General features: G+C 35.0%; 1 protein-coding gene across 1 annotated transcript in view; it reads right to left on the reverse strand.

Moving 5' to 3' along the window:
* Positions 1 to 347: 347 nt before the first annotated feature.
* The window catches only part of LOC311066814 (uncharacterized protein), a 42,855-nt gene continuing 23,697 nt past the window's right edge, over positions 348 to 19,505 (reverse strand). The window contains exons 4-6 of the mRNA XM_084088194.1: positions 8,698 to 8,871; positions 1,906 to 2,079; positions 348 to 849 (exon numbers count right to left, since the gene is read on the reverse strand). Of these exons, the coding sequence (XP_083944320.1) occupies positions 825 to 849; positions 1,906 to 2,079; positions 8,698 to 8,871 (373 nt within the window). The 3' untranslated portion in view covers positions 348 to 824. The remainder of the gene's footprint in view (positions 850 to 1,905; positions 2,080 to 8,697; positions 8,872 to 19,505) is intronic.

Below are 19,505 nucleotides of genomic sequence, written 5' to 3' on the forward strand. Positions count from 1 at the left end.
ATCGGGAGGTCGGGAGGTGCTCGTAACGCTCGGCTCGTAATTCCTCACACACTGCGAGCCGCGACCACGCAATCCTCTGTGAGCTCGTAAAACAGCAACAATCACACCGTGTACGCCCGCCTTTAGTTTTGATCACATTGTCATGTTAATTATAATCGAATGCATTTTGTTTTATTGACCACAATATTATCATTGATATTTGTTTGAGAGGGGCACTTTTGATTAATTTCGAAAAAGGGGCTCGAGCACCAAAATCTTTTTGTAGGAGACTTTGAGCTTTGTAAGTCTGCAGATCTTATACATGCAAAAACATCTACATAACACACTAAAGAAATAGAAAACATGAAAACGCATCATATGACCCCTTTAATACATTAATACAAATGTAATGCAACTATTATTAAAAACGTGATGTATAAACTCAAGCTTCCATTGTTTTCTAAAAGTGAGCTTGAACTGTTTTTTCTTATTCTCATAATTATGAAAAATGAATATTTCATTAGTCTTTGTCTCCCTCTGCTGGTACAACACAAACACAGAGATATTCAGACTCTTTATTTACTCTGTGACAAACCTCAGAGCTTTCTGAATTACTGTGCGTTTATACATATAAAATGATTAATCTATGAATGAGAAACTGTAATTTGCTGTGAAATAAAAGGTGTTTCACTGCCGCCTCATCAGGTCTGTCAGAGGATCGCTGAAATCTAAATGAAGTCTTAATTTATAACAGTGAAGTCACTGTATCTTCAGTCTCTGTTGATTCTGTTGACTGTGAGTCTCTGTAGTGGATCCTTATTCACCATCAGATGATCATCACAAGATCACACTGTCATCTGATAGCCAAACCTAAAATAAAACACACAAACAGTCACATATGCAGTATGAGATATTACATCTGTCACATCTTTTCATAAGAAAACTAACTAAATAATCTATATTAATTCATTCTCAAACATGATCATATCGCTTCTATCTGATGCTCAGGGCCCTTTCACACCTGAAAATCCGCACCAAGGTCCGAACCAAAGTTCATGTTTTGATACATTGTATACATTAGGTTAGTTTTGGTTTGGTTTCACATTGCAATTATGCAAGCGCACTAAAGAACTTTTCATGACGTACTTGAGTCCTGTCATCATCATCTATATGGGCTGCATCTTGACATTGATTGGTTTGTAAACGGACGTGCGTCTGACGTCAGGGTGTTGTCAATTCGGTGGGTAACTTTGACAAGAAGAATGAATGAATGAATAGACGCATATCGTTGCCACTATACTGTTATTATTACGGCATTACTCCCTGCAGCGACTATACTCAAGTCCGAACCATACAGAAAATGCTTTCACACTAGAAACGAACCAAACCTTTGTTCAGTTTAATCCAGACCTAGACTACCTCTTTTCGCCGGACCAAATTTGGTCTGTTTGGTCCGGACTGTGGTCCGGGGGAGGTTTTACACCTGTTATTTTGATTCGGACCAAAAAAGGTAGGTGTGAAAGGGTCCTCAAAGTCACTTTATAAAAAATCAAAAGCACATGAAAGGTCACTTTCACACAACGGACAGCTGCCTATAAAGACAGTTAAAGGGGAAAAGCTGAAAATAATATTAATATTATTTTCACAATCAGTCACAACAGTATGAGCAGAATTAAACTCATATTAAACACAGTTTAAAGTTCAGAGTCCTACAGAAACTGAAGCTGAATTTATGACTCATTATCTGATGATCTCAGACAAAATATTCACACACACACACACACACGCACGCACACGCGCACACACACAGCCACACACACACGTGGTGTTACTGAACCTGGTACAATTATATTTCTAGCGGGTAAATCAGCCATTTGATTTTTAAATGAAAATATGATGATGAAAATCGTTAAGAACTATTCTTACTCTAGTGTCTTCAGTTTATAATGTGGATCATCCTTCAGATCCTTCAACAGCTTCACTCCTGAGTCTCCTAGTTTATTCCCAGACATATCCAGTTCTCTCAGGTGTGAGGGGTTTGATCTCAGAGCTGAAGCCAGAGCAGCACAACCTTCATCTGTCACACCACAATACCTCAACCTGTAGAGAACAATGACACACATTAAGCCTATATCCAGAGATGAACATGACACTTAAAACAAATAAAATAACAACATAATGCTGTCAATATGAAATATATAAAAATACTCCAAATTAGCAAATACAGTTTAAGGAACGTGTGTGTGCTTAATGTATTTGTAAACATTTTAAGGAATGTTTGTATGTGTTTGTGTGTGCTTAATGTATTTGTAAGCATTTTAAGGAGCGTGTGTGTGTGTGTGAGTGTGCTTAATGTATTAGTAAACATTTTAAGGAACGTGTGTGTGAGTGCGTGCGTGTGTGTGTGTGTGTGTGTGCTTAATGTATTTGTAAACATTTTAAGGAATGTTTGTATGTGTTCGTGTGTGTGTGTGTGTGTATGTGTGTGCTTAATGTATTTGTAAGCATTTTAAGGAGCGTGTGTGTGTGTGCTTAAAGGACAAGTTCTGTATTTTACACTTAAAGCCCTGTTTACAGATCGTTTCTGATGAAATAGAACGGTTAAGATTAAAATTTGGACACATGCTGCTGTCCCGAGAATTTTAGGTTTATTTCGCTTTCCCCAAAACCTCTAGAATGGGTGTATAGGTGCACTGGAACAATCCTTCATAAAACGCATTAAACTTTCGTTTACAAAGACGTGAAACTCACCGAGTGGTCAGGGGTGTTCACTGATATGCTCACACAAAAATCGCTGCAAAAGATGCTTTCCAACAGGTTTTATCGTAGTTTTTGTCCAACTCCATTGACTTGTATTGAAAGAGCTGTGTGAGGTACGGTATTACTCCGCCGCTTCTTCTTCTGTGTATTCAATGAAATGCCAGCGGTTTGCTTGCAATTGGCAAAGGTGCATTATCGCCACCAACTGGGCTGGAGTGTCTATTATTCAAGCTCTCAACGGAAGAATCTACGGGTGTGAGGCGTTTGGAAAAATAGATCCACAGTTTTACAACGAATGGTAAAACACCTGTTGGAAAGCATCTTTTGCAGCGATTTTTGTGTGAGCATATCAGTGAACACCCCTGACCACTCGGTGAGTTTCACGTCTTTGTAAATGAAAGTTTAATGCGTTTTATGAAGGATTGTTCGAGTGCACCTATACACCCATTGTAGAGGTTTTGGGGAAAGTGAAATAAACCTAAAATTCTCGGGACAGCAGCATGTGTCCAAATTTTAATCTTAACCGTTCTATATCATCAGAAACGATCTGTAAACAGGGCTTTAATTGTAAAATACCGAACTTACCCTTTAATGTATTTTGTAAGCATTTTATGGAGCATGTGTGTGTGTGTGTGTGTGTGCTTAATGTATTTGTAAACATTTTTAGGAATGTTTGTATGTGTTTGTGTGTATGTGTGTGCTTAATGTATTTGTAAGCATTTTAAGGAGCGTGTGTGTGTGTGAGTGTGCTTAATGTATTTGTAAACATTTTAACCCCCTGGGGTCGGCGGTATCGCCGGCGAAACCAGCTCGCTTTTTTTTCTTATCAGTTCAAAAGAAATTAATTTTGCTCTGTTGACTTTGATATTACAAACCAGTTTCATACATCAATCGATTCTGCTGGGCTTCTTCGCCCGAAAACGGGCGAAAACTTGAACGTTTCGAATTGTTAAATTTTTTTTGCTTCATCGGATGGGGGTGAAACTTGGTGACTTTTCTTTTATTACCTATATGAACACACAAAAAAATCAAGGAGATGATTCTGATATGTTAAAGGGTCGTAAAAAAAAAAGTCACACTTAGCTTCCTCCCGCCCGAAAACGGGCGACATAGGAAATGAATGGGAAATACGAAAAAATAGGAAAACTCAGAGAAACTTTTGGTGGTACAAGCTACAGATCAGCCACTGTGCTGAAAAAAAGTGTACAGCAATGAAGGGGTGACACTCTAAAACATCAAGAGTGCAAAAAAGACACCCTCCCCCCCACACACACACCCCCACACACACAAACACACACACACACAGAGAGAAATGAACTGGTAAGACTGAAACAGCAAATTTTGCCCCAAACTATATAAAAATTATATAATCATAATAACTCCAAAACTATAGCAAGGAGAGTCAAAAGGTAGGTATCGTTTGAAAGAACTCTTTAAATTTTTTGAAAATATAAATTACATTACATTTGGACATTGTCCTGCCAAGAAACGGCGGATAAAAGACAATATATATATATAATTTTTATTATGATTTTGCATATCTTTCTTATTTGTCATGGAATAACTCAGGAAGGAAATAAGGTAGGAGGAAAATTCTTTTTTAGTGAAGTCCCCCTACATGTTAGCTGCATCTGGATAAAAAAATAATAATTTTTGGATAAAGGAATCAAAAATTACAGCATTTTGAAAAGAGATAGCCTTTTTGTACAGTCTTTGACACCCCCTCATGGGCAATTTTTTCTCCATGAAGAATATCTTGTCATAAAAGCAATAGATTATCTTAATTTTGGGCTCATTTTAATTGTATTTGTATTTATAATATGCTGTAAAAAATGAAGTGCCATTTTCAATTATCTGAGAATGTTTCATGAGCTGTATGATGTTTTTGACACATTGCAGTACATTATTTTATAGATTATGAAAAAAAAGAAATTCTATTTATCAGCAAATAACTCAGCAATACTTAAGAGTTTTTCAAAGTGGATACATTCACTGTAAAGTTCAGACTCTAAGCTTTCAAATGACATCAACTTTGTGTTAATCAAGGCAAGATTTTTGAAAAATATGGTAATGAATATTTTCGCAGCTAGGTGGCGCCTGCTGGCGGTACACTTGGTTTTAGAGGGATTACTCAGCACTCGTTAGGAATTAATAAATGTAATAAGATAAGATCCTGAGATCCTAAGCTTTAAAATGATATATAATTTGTGCTGTTCCATTCAGTGGTTGATTAGTAATAAATTGTTTTCTTTCCGAATGGGAATAAATCAAATAAATAAATAAAAAAGCTATAGGCTATATTAATAAATATAGCTATATTAATAAATTTTGAAGCCACTAGATGGCGCTCTTCTCACTTGAAAATTTTTTTTTTTTAGGCCTGCACTCTAATTTGATGTGAAATGTTGCATTTATTGAAAAATAAAATAAAAAAAATAAAATAAAAAATATATATATTAATTCTAATGGAAAAAATAGCTCATAAAAATTATATAATTAATGCAAAGTATCATAAAAAATTCAAAAAATTCTAAATAATAATCAGAAAACATTATAGAACAAAAATATATTTGATTGGTTATCCTGGGAAAAAGTAAAGTAAAATTTTAAGGCTTCGCCCGTTTTTGGGCGGGAGGAAGCTAAGTGTGACTATTTTACGAAGAAGCCCAGAGGGTTAAATGTGTATTATTTTTGTGTATACTCACAATAAAAACAAAGTGTTGTGCTTTTTGCCAAATAAAGAAAAATAAACGTGATGTGAGTTCTGCCTTCTCTCTGTCAGTGTAGTCCATTCTGAAACGCGTCCGAAAATGAACAATAACTCAGCGAATACTCAGTCAAACAGACATACAGACACACAGGCATGAAGCTTGAATTCTCTTCTTTTAAATGAAGTAATTTGTATAAAAAACAGATATTCTCATCTTGTGAAATCTGTATTAAAAGAGAGCGATTCCAGTCGAGCTCATTAGACCTCATTCAAATTTAATGTGACCCCGCCCCGGATAGCGCGCGCTATTCAAACGCAAATTTTGAGAACCATTTCAGACCTGTGAAACGCCCACATCAGCTGTAAACACAGCGTGCCGCGAGTGAGACATAATATAGCCTACCTAATAATCCTGGAGAAAAGTTTCCTCAGAACAGTGCTGATATGAGGAGCAATAGATCCCGCAGAGGAGTGAGGTAGGCTAAGTTATCTTTTCTCCAGTGTTAATGTGGAATAACGTTAGTGTAGGCCTATGTAAACCGCAAAAAGATGAATTGCATTTCTATAATATGAATCGCGTTTCTGTGAGATGAATGAAGGGTACATATTTGTAAAGACTGTTTAGCCTAAATATGAATTGCGTGTCTGTGTGTGAAAGAATAAACTGCTTTAATCAACTAAAATGCTTTGCTATACTGAGATAAGTAAAAATCGACTGAAATATGTTGAAATAAAATGTCTTTGTATAAGCAATGTATTAAACTATAAAATTAATATTTATATGCCCTAATATTTCATAAAAACAACGTTACAGTCAGGCGAAATATGAAAGACAACATTTTGTTGACTAGATTTGGGTACAGTTTTTACTGTAGAATATACTGCCACATCAAATAAGCTTTTGTTTAGCAATTTCTGCTCATATGTTCTATATATATATATATATATATATATATATATATATATATATATATATATATATATATATATATATATAATACTATTTTTGTCAAAAATAAAGTCATAAACTAAGATGTTAGCTGTTCCAGTGTTGGCTATATTCAAACTAATGAATACATATGATAAAATGTAGGCCTATAATCATTTTTTTTACAAAGAAAGAGTACACTTGAAATATTGTTGAAATTGTCATTATTGTTGTAACTGTAACCTTTTTAATAAAATAGCAAAACATATTTACAAGATAAATGTAAGCAAAATCTTAAATGGTCAATATAAGTCTTCTTCTAAATATATCTTTTGTCCTTGCATTGTGGCTCAGTCAGTGTCACACCTGAATGAATGGCTCATTACGCATAATGGGTGGGACATTGTATTCTCAGGTGTAAACCACTCCTCCTTCACGCCCCCCCTCGCATATTGGCTTTCCAAGCAAAACCTGTTTTACACAATTTAAATCAATGTATTGTTTTATGTGAACGATAAAGCAAGACTATTTTCACATAATTTTGAAGCCAGAACTCGAAGCGACAATATCCATTAGTCAAAAGTCTTATTGACACATATTTAGTATGAGTTTTGTGGTCTTATTTCAGCAACTTTCATTTTTATTTTTTCCAATAACCATGCATAAACATTATTCTCTTAAAAATACAAACATCTACATACATGTTGTTTGCATATTATGGTAGCCCTGTTTGTGCTATATAGAGTGAATTTACACCTTTGCCATTATCATGTTTATAAATAACTGAAAAAAGCACAAATGTCAGGGCATGTCAAAACATCCCAAGGGCCCCAAAAACACCTTAGACCCCAGAGGGTTAAGGAACGTGTGTGTGAGTGCGTGCATGTGTGTGTGTGTGTGTGCTTAATGTATCTGTAAACATTTTAAGGTATGTATGTGTGTGTGTGTGTGTGTGTGTGTGCTTAATGTATTTGTAAACATTTTAAGGTGTGTGTGTGTGTGTTTGTGTGTTTGTGTGTGTGTGTGTGTGCTTAATGTATTTGTAAACATTTTAAGGAACGTGTGTGTGTGTGTGAATGTGCTTTAATGCTTAATGTATTTGTAAAGATTTAAAAAAACGTGTGTGTGTGTGAGAGAGAGTGTGCAAGTGTGATTAATGTATTTGTAAACATTTTAAGGAATGTGTGTGTGAGTGTGCTTAATGTATTTGAAAGTATTTTAAGGAACGTGTGTGTATGTGTGTGAGTGTGAATGTGCTTTAATGCTTAATGTATTTGTAAAGATTTTAAAAAATGTGTGTGTGTGTGTGTGTGTGAGAGAGAGTGTGCAAGTGTGATTAATGTATTTGTAAACATTTTAAGGAATGTCGGTGTGAGTGTGCTTAATGTATTTGAAAGTATTTTAAGGAACGTGTGTGTATGTGTGTGTGTGTGTGTGTTAGCAGGGGAGGATTGGGATGATTCTAAGGGTCCAGCAGAACTCAATAATTTCCTGGATGATTTTGGTATTTACTTGATAAAAATAATCTTTTAGGAAGCACGCTATAAAGAACGGGTATTCATTTTAGTGTGTGTGTGTGTGTGTCCTTGAGACTTGGCGGGTTATTCAGAAACGACGCAGTGCGGAAACGGAATATCACCAAGCGACAATAAAACTAGTCCAGTGATGTGTATATTTAGGCTTTCTGAAGCCGAAGCCTTGGAGCCAATTTCTGTGAGGAATCGATCAACATTTACGATGTCGCTCTAGTCATAGATATACATTTGTAATGATGTCCGATTCAGGAATAAATCATTTGAGTCAGTTCATTGCAGTGAATGGTGATATATTGTTATTGTGTGCTATTTTGGCCATGATAATCATGTAGTGATAAATCTGATATGGTGACAGCCCTGGTTCAGGTGAAACACACACCACTTCCCTCTTTTCAGCTGCACACACACATTTTGAGGCAATGCTCACGCTTTTACAAGGGTCTGTTTGCACAAGCATTACAAGGCAAGTTGATTTACAGCAAACATTTGTAATTTAAAAAAACCTCTTCACTGTATCCTGCATCTGTTGTCTGGTTTGTAGTTTGTCCGGTTTATTTAACTGTTAGTTTTACTTTCTTTTGGGAGATAATAATATAGTAAAATGTAAATGTTCCTCTTCAGGGAGACACCGCTGCCTTCTACCGCCGGCAGGATCTGACGGCTCAAGCTGGAATCTGTCGCTGAACCACCGGATGGGGCTTACACCAAAGATATACTCTATACACTATCTACAGTACATATTAATCCTTATTCACTCCCAGTCTTTATGGTAGAGATGATCTTACCTCAGTTCCTCCAGTTTACAGTGAGGATTCTCCAGTCCAGCAGAGAACAGCTTCACTCCTGAGTCTCCTAGTTTATTCTCAGACAGACTCAGTTCTCTCAGGTGTGAGGGGTTTGATCTCAGAGCTGAAGCCAGAGCAGCACAACCTTCATCTGTCACACCACACTTATCCAAACTGTAGAGAACAATGACACACATTAAGCCTATATCCAGAGATAAACATGACACTTAAAAAATAAATAACATAATGCTGTCGATATGAAATATATACAAATATTCATTAGAAACAAGTTGTTAAATTACATCAGTTAGGATTAGGGGATTCAATATACAGTTTGTAAAGTATAAAAATCATTATTTCTATGGAAAATCCCCATAAAACATGGAAACCCAATGTGTGTGTTTGTGTGTGTGTGTGTGTGTGTGTGTGTGTGTGTGTAATTAATGCATTTGAAAAAAATCAACTCACCAAACTATCGCAATTTTTTTGGTCACGATTTAAAATAGATTTTTTTTAAATTCCAGAATCAATACTGATTCAAATTAAATGGCTTTAGTTTTGTCCTTGCTTATAGACGAGGTTGACAGAAGTTAGCCACTTTTGGTCCAACAGAGGATGAAATGTGTCGTTATCTATGAGTGTCGTAATATCCATTTCAAGTGGATGTGTGGAAGAGATGTGAGACTGAAAGCACTGAAAGCTCTCGCGCTGCTCATATGCTGAGAGAGAGATAAGACAGTAGAGCTGCATGATTCATCTTTAAAATACTGTGATCTCCATTCAAATACACACACAATCTTCTTCAGATTCATCTGTCTATTAAAGCTTTGACAAAATCATATCGCAACATTATAAATCTGTGTTGGCGCTGCCTCTGACCCAGAGAGAGTTGTCATGAAACAGCTTATTGGGAACAGCGGGTTGGGAATCGTAAGAAATTTTCCGGTTCCAGTTCCGGTTCCCATTCAATAAAATTATTAAAACAATTAATAAAACATAGCAGTAAGGGGAAAATGCACAATCCTTTGTGTGTTTATTTCTTATACTTGTCAAATGAGTTTAACAGACTGGTAATGTCAACAAATTAGCAACTTTTGCAAAAATAATTTTTCTGAAGGAAAATAAACATTTCTGCATTCTCTTGGAGAATTTGGGACCTCTCCTATAGCTTACAGTATCTCCAGCAGTGGAGAATACCCTCTCAGAAAGGGTAGAATAAGCTTGAACACACATGTAAGATCCAGACAGTTGAAACATAATATTTTTAAAATCGGTTTGAATGATTGATTCATAAAGACTTCACTTGTTTCACTACTGGAATAATCAGCGCTCTATCAGTTAATAAACTTCTCTCTGTTTATGTCTAGGGTGAGTCACGCAGGCACTGGGCTAACGTTACTCCGACGCGGTGCGACCCGAACGGTGTAGAGTAGTCCGAGTCTAAACGCTTATTACAGGCTTATCGTAGTGATTCAGGATAGGACAAAAACACGGTTTGAAAAAAAGGCATTCATGATGTACTAGCTCATTATATTCATTTTGTAAATTCTGAACATAAAAAGGTTACAGACTGCAGCTTTAACAGTCGGAATGTTTTGAAGCATCAGATGTAATCGATACACTCGTAATTAGAAGCGACTTTGAAAAGGTGATTTACTCTGTTTTGGTTGCTACCGTAGACATCAGTGTTTATACTCAAACTATAAACTTTTATCTCAGGACTTCTGTGATCATTTGAATATTTGTAACACAGAAATATACAAATATTTATAAACACGATACTGTGTGGTTGAAAAGACTGTGTGGTTGAAAAGACTGTGAAAGTAAAGCTGTTTCATATCGACAACTGCTCTCTGAAACGACAGCGAAAACAGATTTGAATGTTCCGGTGTGAAGTTTTTGTTATTTAGGAATAAGATCGTGAGGGTGTTTGAATCGAGATCATTTAAAGATTAATCTTGCAGCTCTACTGTCTTTATACTCTCTCTCTCTCTCTGCGTTGATATCTGCCGCAAAACGTATATGAGTAGCGCGAGGGCCAGGGCATTCATTACCTACTATTTTAATATTCATGAGGTGTAACGTCACTATTAAAGGATAAGCTCCCAGCACTTCGCTCACACATCGCACCAGAACAGTTTTCCGAACCGAAACTTAGGAATTTCGCGCGGTTCCGGTGCAAAAGTTCACAACACAAACAAATACAGAAACGCGCTGCAAATAGGACAGAACACAACGGAAATGTTTCCGGGGAACCCAATAAGTGACGGACGGACGGCTGGGACGTGCTTATTGCTCGTGAGCTTTACCTATGCCCTACTCTCTTAAAAGGGCAGACAGCAGAGCCCTTGAATTGGGCACTTTGGAGGGAGCGGGGCACTTGTGTGCCATTGTGTTGATGAAGGGAGCAACGTAAGACAACGTAATTTCCTCATTATTTTCACCTGGGATGTTTACCATGACAACGCAGCGCGTGTCCATCAGCTGAATAGCTGTTATTACCAGAAATATAGTATTATTGCTGTTAACATAACTGTTGCAAATAAATATACATTTTATATAACAAATTAAGTTTTTAAAATATGCGTTATATCTGTGTGTGAGTGTCTCAACTTTAAAACTTGCCGTCTCATATTTGGACCCTAGCTGCATTCTAACATTTCTTATGAAACTTATTTTAACATAACATGACAAAATGTGTACAATGTAACTGATGTATAGATTAATGTCTTTCCCTCATGTTCTTTTTCTCTCTCTTTATTTATTTATTTATTTATTTATTTTAGTCTTCAGCTCATTGTTCTTTTTAGTATTCTTATGACATTGAACATATTGTAAATACATTTTGTATATTGTATACAAAGTTGTATGTCATAAACGTGTCATCTCTGTATGTTTTGCAAAAAAAATTAAATAATAATAAAAGTAGACAGCTGTAAGCACGTCCCAGCCGGTTCCGTCACTTATTGGGTTCCCCGGAAACATTTCCGTTGTGTTCTGTTCTATTTGCAGTGCGTTTCTGTATTTGTTTGTGTTGTGAACTTTTGCAGCGCGTTTCTGTATTTGGTTGTGTTGTGAACTTTTGCAGCGCGTTTCTGTATTTGGTTGTGTTGTGAGTATTTGGAGCACACATGTGTTGTGAAACTGATGAAGATGTTTTCTTAATTTGCAGGTGGTTTTATATTTGCATGTGTTTTCTTCAGTTGCAGCGCGTTGAGCTCTCTCGGCCACCGTACTACATCCCTACCAGAAGCCTACGATTGGTCAACGAGTGACGAACGAAAAAAAAAAAAAAAATTCCTTTTCCTTTAAACCCTCGGTTATCGGGCTCATGTTACTCTGAACAATGCCTGAACTTCGTATTTTGAGCACTTCTTGCCTCTTCACGATGACTCGCTTAATTTAGTCCTAATTTGTAAGTCGCTTTGGACAAAAGCGTCTGCTAAATGACTAAATGTAAATGTAAAATCAGCCTTTGATAGAAACAATGATATCGTCATGAAGCGACACAAGTGCATTCTGAAGCTCACACGAGAAGTGATGCGGAAGCACAGATGAGCGGCATTCCTGTGAGTTTCACAATTCACTTATATCACGCTTCAGAACGTGCTGACGTTTAAGACAAACATGAACTCATGAATGCGTGTTAACATGAACGAACCATGAAAGATTCTTCTACAACATTTATTAATCTTAGCTGATGTTCATTTCAACATTTATTAATACATGTTTTAAATCAAAATGTTTTTTAAATGTATATCTTTTGCAAGGACACAATGACAAAAAATGTGACTTATGTAAGTCTAACATAAAATGATATTGCATTTTAATGTGTGTCTTTGCCACAGACATGACCTGTTCAGACACGTTATGCTTTTTATTCTAAATCACAGCTGTTTTCTGGGCCCTGGAGGTGTTCTGACATGCTCTGACATTTGTGGTTATTTCTGTTACTTGTGACATTTTCATGGCTAAAGTCTAATTACACTGTATTCAGCACAAACTCTGCTACAATAATATATCAGCAGCATGTATGTAAAAGTTTGTAGTTTTGAGATAATGACATTTATGCATGGTTTGTGAAAATACAAAAACAAATTGTCACTGAAATAAGGCCATGAAACCCATACTGATTATTCCTTCACAAGACTTTTGAAAATTGTATGACGTAGCCTAGAATATTTGCTCTAAAACTATGTGAAAATCACCCTGACTGCTCATTCAGATAAGACAATATATTGATTTAAAATTTTTACGACGTGTTTTGTGTGAGAAAGCTTTATGCAGGAGGTCATTAATATGTAAGCTTTTCACACCTGAGAAAGACAAAGACCCTCCCCTAACGGCCCTATTAGGAGCTATCAGGCCCTGTCATTCTGAGCAACCATGCACAAAAAATGAGGAGATTTAAAAAAGAATGGCTTTTAAATTGTTTGGATTTATTTACAACACAACATAATCCAAAGATATACAACAAATGACGAAAAACCACTTATTGAAAACAATGATCCAAAGACAGAGACCTTTGTGCCATTCCTAAAAACATTGTACATACCTTTCATTTCCAAGGTGTTTGATTTTCACTTTACCATGTTCATGTACAGAGACTCATGTGAATGTTGAAGTCAGCAGGACTCAGTGGCATTTGGGCCCTGAAAAAAAAAAAAAAAAGTGAACATACTGATATCAAGAGAAAGGCCTGCACGATTTTGGGAATACATTTTAGATTTTTCTGGTTAAAATTGCTTTTTAAAATTCACAGAATACACACACACACACACACACACACACACAAATGTTTCCAACAATATATAATATAATGAACACCAGGTTTGTTGTGCCTTGTAGGCATAGGCTATGCGCAGTGCTGGATAAAATAATAATAACAATAATCTATAGCAGTATAAATCTTCCAAAAGATTTCAGTAACAACTAAGCTAGAGAAAAATATATTGATTATCATGTTACTTCAAATGTTTCCATTCGTTATGATGATATGAAATGAGATAATAGTAAAAACATGAAGCCGTTTGGTGCGTTTTGCTTTTCAAACGCGATCGCGATCCAAAATATGATACATTCAAACGCGATCGCGCTGCAAAATATGATACATTCAAACGCGATCACGAACCAAAATATGATGCATTCAAACGCGCTCGCGCTCAAATATAAAACATTATGGTTACCATATATCTACGTTTGAGCAGATATCCACAAACACAGTAACAGTAAACAAGGGTCTAAATATTATAATATTCACCATCTAGCAACAGTTCAACTGCAATGTAAAATGTATGCAACAATAACAAACTAATATGTAAGAATTTCTTACCTTACATCTTTCTTGTCTTCAAATAGCGTTCTTCTTCTTCTGAGGTAAATCCAATGTAAGCTCACGGCGCGTCTAAAAGCAGAGACTTGTGAAGTGTTTTGGTGTTTTGTTTTTGAGGTAATGAGCGCGATCGCGTTCCATGTGGAGATTTGCATGTGAATCTCTTTTGCGCGAGTGGGCGTGGTCAAATTAAAAATAATTAGGAAGCGTTTGAGAAGCTGGACATCTTGCTGGTTTTATACAAATTACTTAAACAGAGAATATTTGTTTTCAGTTTGAATCCGATCATTTAAAAGTACACACTTAAATGTTTATAAAGGTATATGGCTCATAAATGTGTGACAAGTATTCGCTGAGTTTTGTTTCAGTTTATAGACGTGCTCAAGAAAAAAAAGTTCACCGCGACGGAGAGGCAGAACGCACACCCTGTTTATTTTCTTTATTTTACAAAAGCACAATGTTTTGATTTGATTGTAAGTGGACACATACAAAACTAGAAATATCACAGATTCTTTTTTTATATTTCTTTTTTCTGTATGACCATAAATGACGGAGTAATTTAAGTTTATAGTGCTACAATGTGGAGAAAATCCAGCAAAACGCGCCCGACCTCAGAGGGTTAAGTAGCAGAAACCTCTGCCAAATAATTCTGATATTTTAATAATATTGTTTGTTCATTGGCCACTTAAAAGTACAATCTGTATTCTATTTTTTCCAGGGATTAAAAAATAAATAAATAATAATAATAAAATCTCCCGGTTCACTCTGAGCAGAATCAGTCCTATTTTAACGTTTCTGTTCCTGCGTTTCTTCTGCATTATTAATGTTCAGAAACCGGTTTGATTAGAACAAATACAGATTAATAACGTTATTTTGTTTTACTTTTTTTGTAGCCTAATTTATAAAAGTTAAAAGTTATAGTTCGTAAAGTTCGTAGACAAACTTTAAGTTGGCTTGAAAAATCCTAGCCAGAAAGTTTAAAAAGTTTTAAACTGTTCTAGCATGGTTTAACATGATTTACCATATTTCTAGTAAAGAAATATTAGTAAGAAAGAAAGGAATTTTAGTTAGAAAGAAAGAAAGAAAGAAAGTTTAGTTAGAAAGAAAGAAAGTTTAGTTAGAAAAAATAAAGATTAGTTAGAAAGAAAGAAAAAAAGAAAGAAAGAAAGAAAGAAAGAAAGTTTAGTTAGAAAAGAAAGAAAGAAAGAAAAATAGATTGGTTAAAAGGAAAGAAAGATAGTTAGAAAGAAAGAAAATAGTTAGAAATATAGTAGTTAGATAGTTAGAAAGATAGTTAGAAAGAAAGATTAGTTTGAAAAAAGAAAGAAAGATTAGAAAGAAAGAAAGATGGAAAGATAAGTTAGAAAGATAGATTAGAAATAAAGATTAGTTAGAAAGAAAGAATGATTAGTTAGAGAGAAAAAATTAGTTAGAGAGAAAGAACGATTAGTTAGAGAGAAAGAATGATTAGTTAGAAAGAAAGAAATAAAGAAAAAGAAAGACAGAAATAAAGAAAAAGAGATTAGTTTGAAAGAAAGATAGAAAGATAGTAAGAAAGAAAAAAGAAAAAGATTAGAAAGAAAGAAAAGAAAAAAGAATGATTAGAGAAAAAAATATTAGTTAGAGAGAAAGAACGATTAGTTAGAGAGAAAGAAAGAAATAAAGAAAGACAGAAATAAAGAAAAAGAAAGAAAGATTAGTTTGAAAGAAAGATAGACAGAAAGAAAGAAAGATCATAAAGAAATAAAAAAGAAAGAAAGATTAGGTAGAAAGAAAGAAAGACAGAAAGAAAGAAAGAAAGAAAGAAAGAAAGAAAGAAAGAAAGAAAGAAATAGAAAGAAAAAAATAGAGAGTAAGAAAAAAGGAAAGAGTAGGTAGAAAAAAGAAAGAAAGAAAGAAAGAAAGAAAGAAAAAAAAGAAAGATTAGTTAGAAAGATAGAAAGAAAAAGATTAGGTAGAAATAAAGAAAAAGAAAGAAAGATTAGTTTGAAAGAAAGATAGACAGAAAGAAAGATAGTAAAGAAATAAAAAAGAAAGAAAGCTCAGGTAGAAAGAAAGAAAGAAAGAAAGATTAGGTAGAAAGAAAGAAAGAAAGATAATAGAGTAAGAAAAAAGAAGGAAAGAGTAGGTAGAAAGAAAGATTAGAAAGAAAGAAAGAAAGAAAGAAAGAAAGAAAGAAAGAAAGAAAGAAAGATTAGTTAGAAAGATAGAAAGAAAAAGATTAGGTAGAAATAAAGAAAAAGAAAGAAAGATTAGTTTGAAAGAAAGATAGATAGAAAGAAAGATAGTAAAGAAATAAAAAAGAAAGAAAGCTCAGGTAGAAAGAAAGAAAGAAAGATTAGGTAGAAAGAAAGAAAGAAAGAAAGAAAGAAAGAAAGATAATAGAGTAAGAAAAAAGAAGGAAAGAGTAGGTAGAAAGAAAGATTAGGAAGAAAGAAAGAAAGAAAGAAAGAAAGAAAGAAAGAAAGAAAGATTAGTTAGAAAGATAGAAAGAAAAATATTAGGTAGAAATAAAGAAAAAGAAAGAAAGATTAGTTTGAAAGAAAGAGAGAAAGAAAGATAGTAAAGAAATAAAAAAGAAAGAAAGGGGGGGTACTGTCACGTGTAGTTGTAGATAACGTGTCCGTTCATGTTTGGACTTTCAGTTTGTGTTTTGATTGGTTCCTGTTTTCCTTTTCTTTTTCCGCCACTCCTTTGTTTCTATGGTTACTGTCATTGAGTTCATTTGTCCCAGCGGTGTATGATTAATTATCTCGTTTCTGTTTGCTATATAAGATGCACCCTTTCCTTCAGTCTTTGTCCGATCTCCGTCAAAGTGTCAGAGATGGAAAGTACAAATACTTCGTTACTGTACTCAAGTAGATTTTTCAGATATTTTTACTTTACTATTTATTTTTGTGCCGACTTTTTACTTTTACTCCTTACATTTTTAACACGAATATAGGTACTTTCCACAAGACGACCCGACATATTCGGCGGCATTCATTCGCAGCAAATCATTGCGGCTTGATGGTGATAACGTTAGCACATAGTAGTATGGACGGTGACATCATTGAAAATTAAGAAAACGGAGATCCCAGAGATTTGGCAGAAAAGCAGCAAGACATTCCCAATCATCCTTTGAGGAATAAATTTGATCACTTGCGGTCTCTCTCTCCCTGTCCATCCCAGACACACACACACACACACACACACACACACACACACACGCAGTCCTACACACAATTACGTTATGACACGTTACACTATACAGAAGGTGTGTATACCCTAGTTGCTCCCGAGTTCTTGAAGGGATTCAGGACAAATCCATGCACATCTACAGATTTGAGGGCATACATCACTTGCCATTTTTCTTTTGCTGGATGTCAATTGTCTATTTGCATATCAATAAAGATTTTTTTAATACAATGCACATTGAATTTGTAATTTCTCCAACTTTTATAGCACTTCAGTTGTAAAAATTGTGAGCCTGACATATTACATTTATTATCATTAGCACTCCATGTTCAAAGATTTACTAGCTGTCAGTTCATTTCTTATACGCTGCTGCCATCTAGTGGTTGTTAGTTGTAACTCTAAAAGTATGGGGAACTTCTTAATTAATGTCTGTTTAGTAATTCATATTTTATCCTTTATTTGCTTTCCAGAAGCCATATTCAAGCACACACACATACATGTAGATTCCTTTAAATGTTAAGGGGAAGATTAAAAAAGAGAAACTGGATCTGCATCGCCGCAGATGAGCGGCTGAGCATCTCACCCTCAAACCATCGCAAATCAAAGAGTAAGTAAGTCACAGATGCTTAACACACAATCATCATCATTAAAAGTAAAGAAACTAAATGATCTTACCAGCAGTTCTGAGACCAGAATCTGCTCAAATCTGATGTCCTCAGACCAGAATCTGCTCTAATCTGCTGTTGCTTTCGGTGATGTGCACTCCATTAAATCTGCATATAGCACGGGAATTGAAGATTGGATTTAAAAACACATTTATGTGACCAGGTGTAAATGGAATCGTTTTGATAAATCAGATAGCAATCTGATCTGAGACAACCGAGACTGAGAGAGCTACATGGAGATACATGGAAAAATATGCACCAAACAAGCCACTTTGAAATGTTGCTGTTTTCATGAATACAAAAGTTGGGTGACCCTCCCCCTAGACTAAACAGAGTTGGATGACCAAAGAATAAAAAGACATGACCCTCCCCTATTTTCTCTCCGGTGGTCCATTCCATAAATACCGAACGGTCCCTAAATGGTTGTCATTCACAAGGCTACTTTTACTTTTATACTATAAGTAAATTTCCAAAATTTGCCTGTACTTTATTACTTTTACTTGAGTAAAGAAGTTAAACCAGTACTTCTACTTTTACCAGAGTATTTTTTAACACAAGTATCTGTACTTCTTCTTGAGTACGGGAAGTGAGTACTTTTGCCATCTCTGCAAAGTGTGTTTTTCAGTGTGACTATCAGTACTGCAGAATCACCTTAATGAGGAGCAGCTCATGTGTTCAGTCATTTACAGATCAAACACATGAACTCACAGCGGCAGGAGAAATAGAGCAAACACTTTAAAAATATTAATTCTCTTACATCATATGAACAGACGTAAAAATAATTTGATGAATTTGATCATGTTGTTTTAATAGCTTTGCTTGTAATTAATGAAATAGTAGTTATTTCCCTGTGTTACCCGCTTCAGGGCTGGGAAGCCTGAATGGGTGATGTGAATTAACCACTTCTGTAGAATGATAAAAGATGGCTGCAAGCTCTGGCAAAGTTTAATTAACTCTCTCATTTTTCTTAGTTCTCAATGTATTCACAACATTCACATATTTAACTTTTCAGAACAATTACGTGTTTCTTTGTAACACATTCCATTAAAGAAAATAACTTTTCAATAAAGACTTTTTCCTAAATTACTTTTGTCTGTATTGACTTGTTCTGCAACACATTATAATCAATCACAACACATTGACCTGCTACTGTTTTCACATCCTCATGAACACTAATTCCATTTTCACACTGTCACATAAATTAATCTTGCATTTAGCTTCACAGTAACCTCATGTTTTACATGCAAGACGCCATTTTGGCTCTAGTTCACAAATACATGCACTGCCATTTTGGCTCAAGATAACTCCAGTAGCAAATATACATTTAACTCACTTAAACTTTATCATCCAATTACAATCAACATGTAAAACACTTCAGAAACATTCCTAAACTCTTTTCACATGAGTATTTTCTCTCATTTCACTTCAAATTCACATATTTGTCACTCGTGTGTAATCGGATATTTGACTCATCACTACTGCATGCGTATTAACAAAACTAACAGTCTTTCTCAGTAAATGATCAAAAATCAACATACACATGTTTGAAACACAGTTCTTAACATTAGTTTCGACCAGTTTTAGAATCGTTTTTGCTCACCTGTAGAATGATAAAAGAAACGCTGTGAGACAGG

Source organism: Abramis brama (genome assembly GCF_963993115.1).
Source record: "Abramis brama genome assembly, chromosome: 17".
Classification (NCBI taxonomy): domain Eukaryota; kingdom Metazoa; phylum Chordata; class Actinopteri; order Cypriniformes; family Leuciscidae; genus Abramis; species Abramis brama.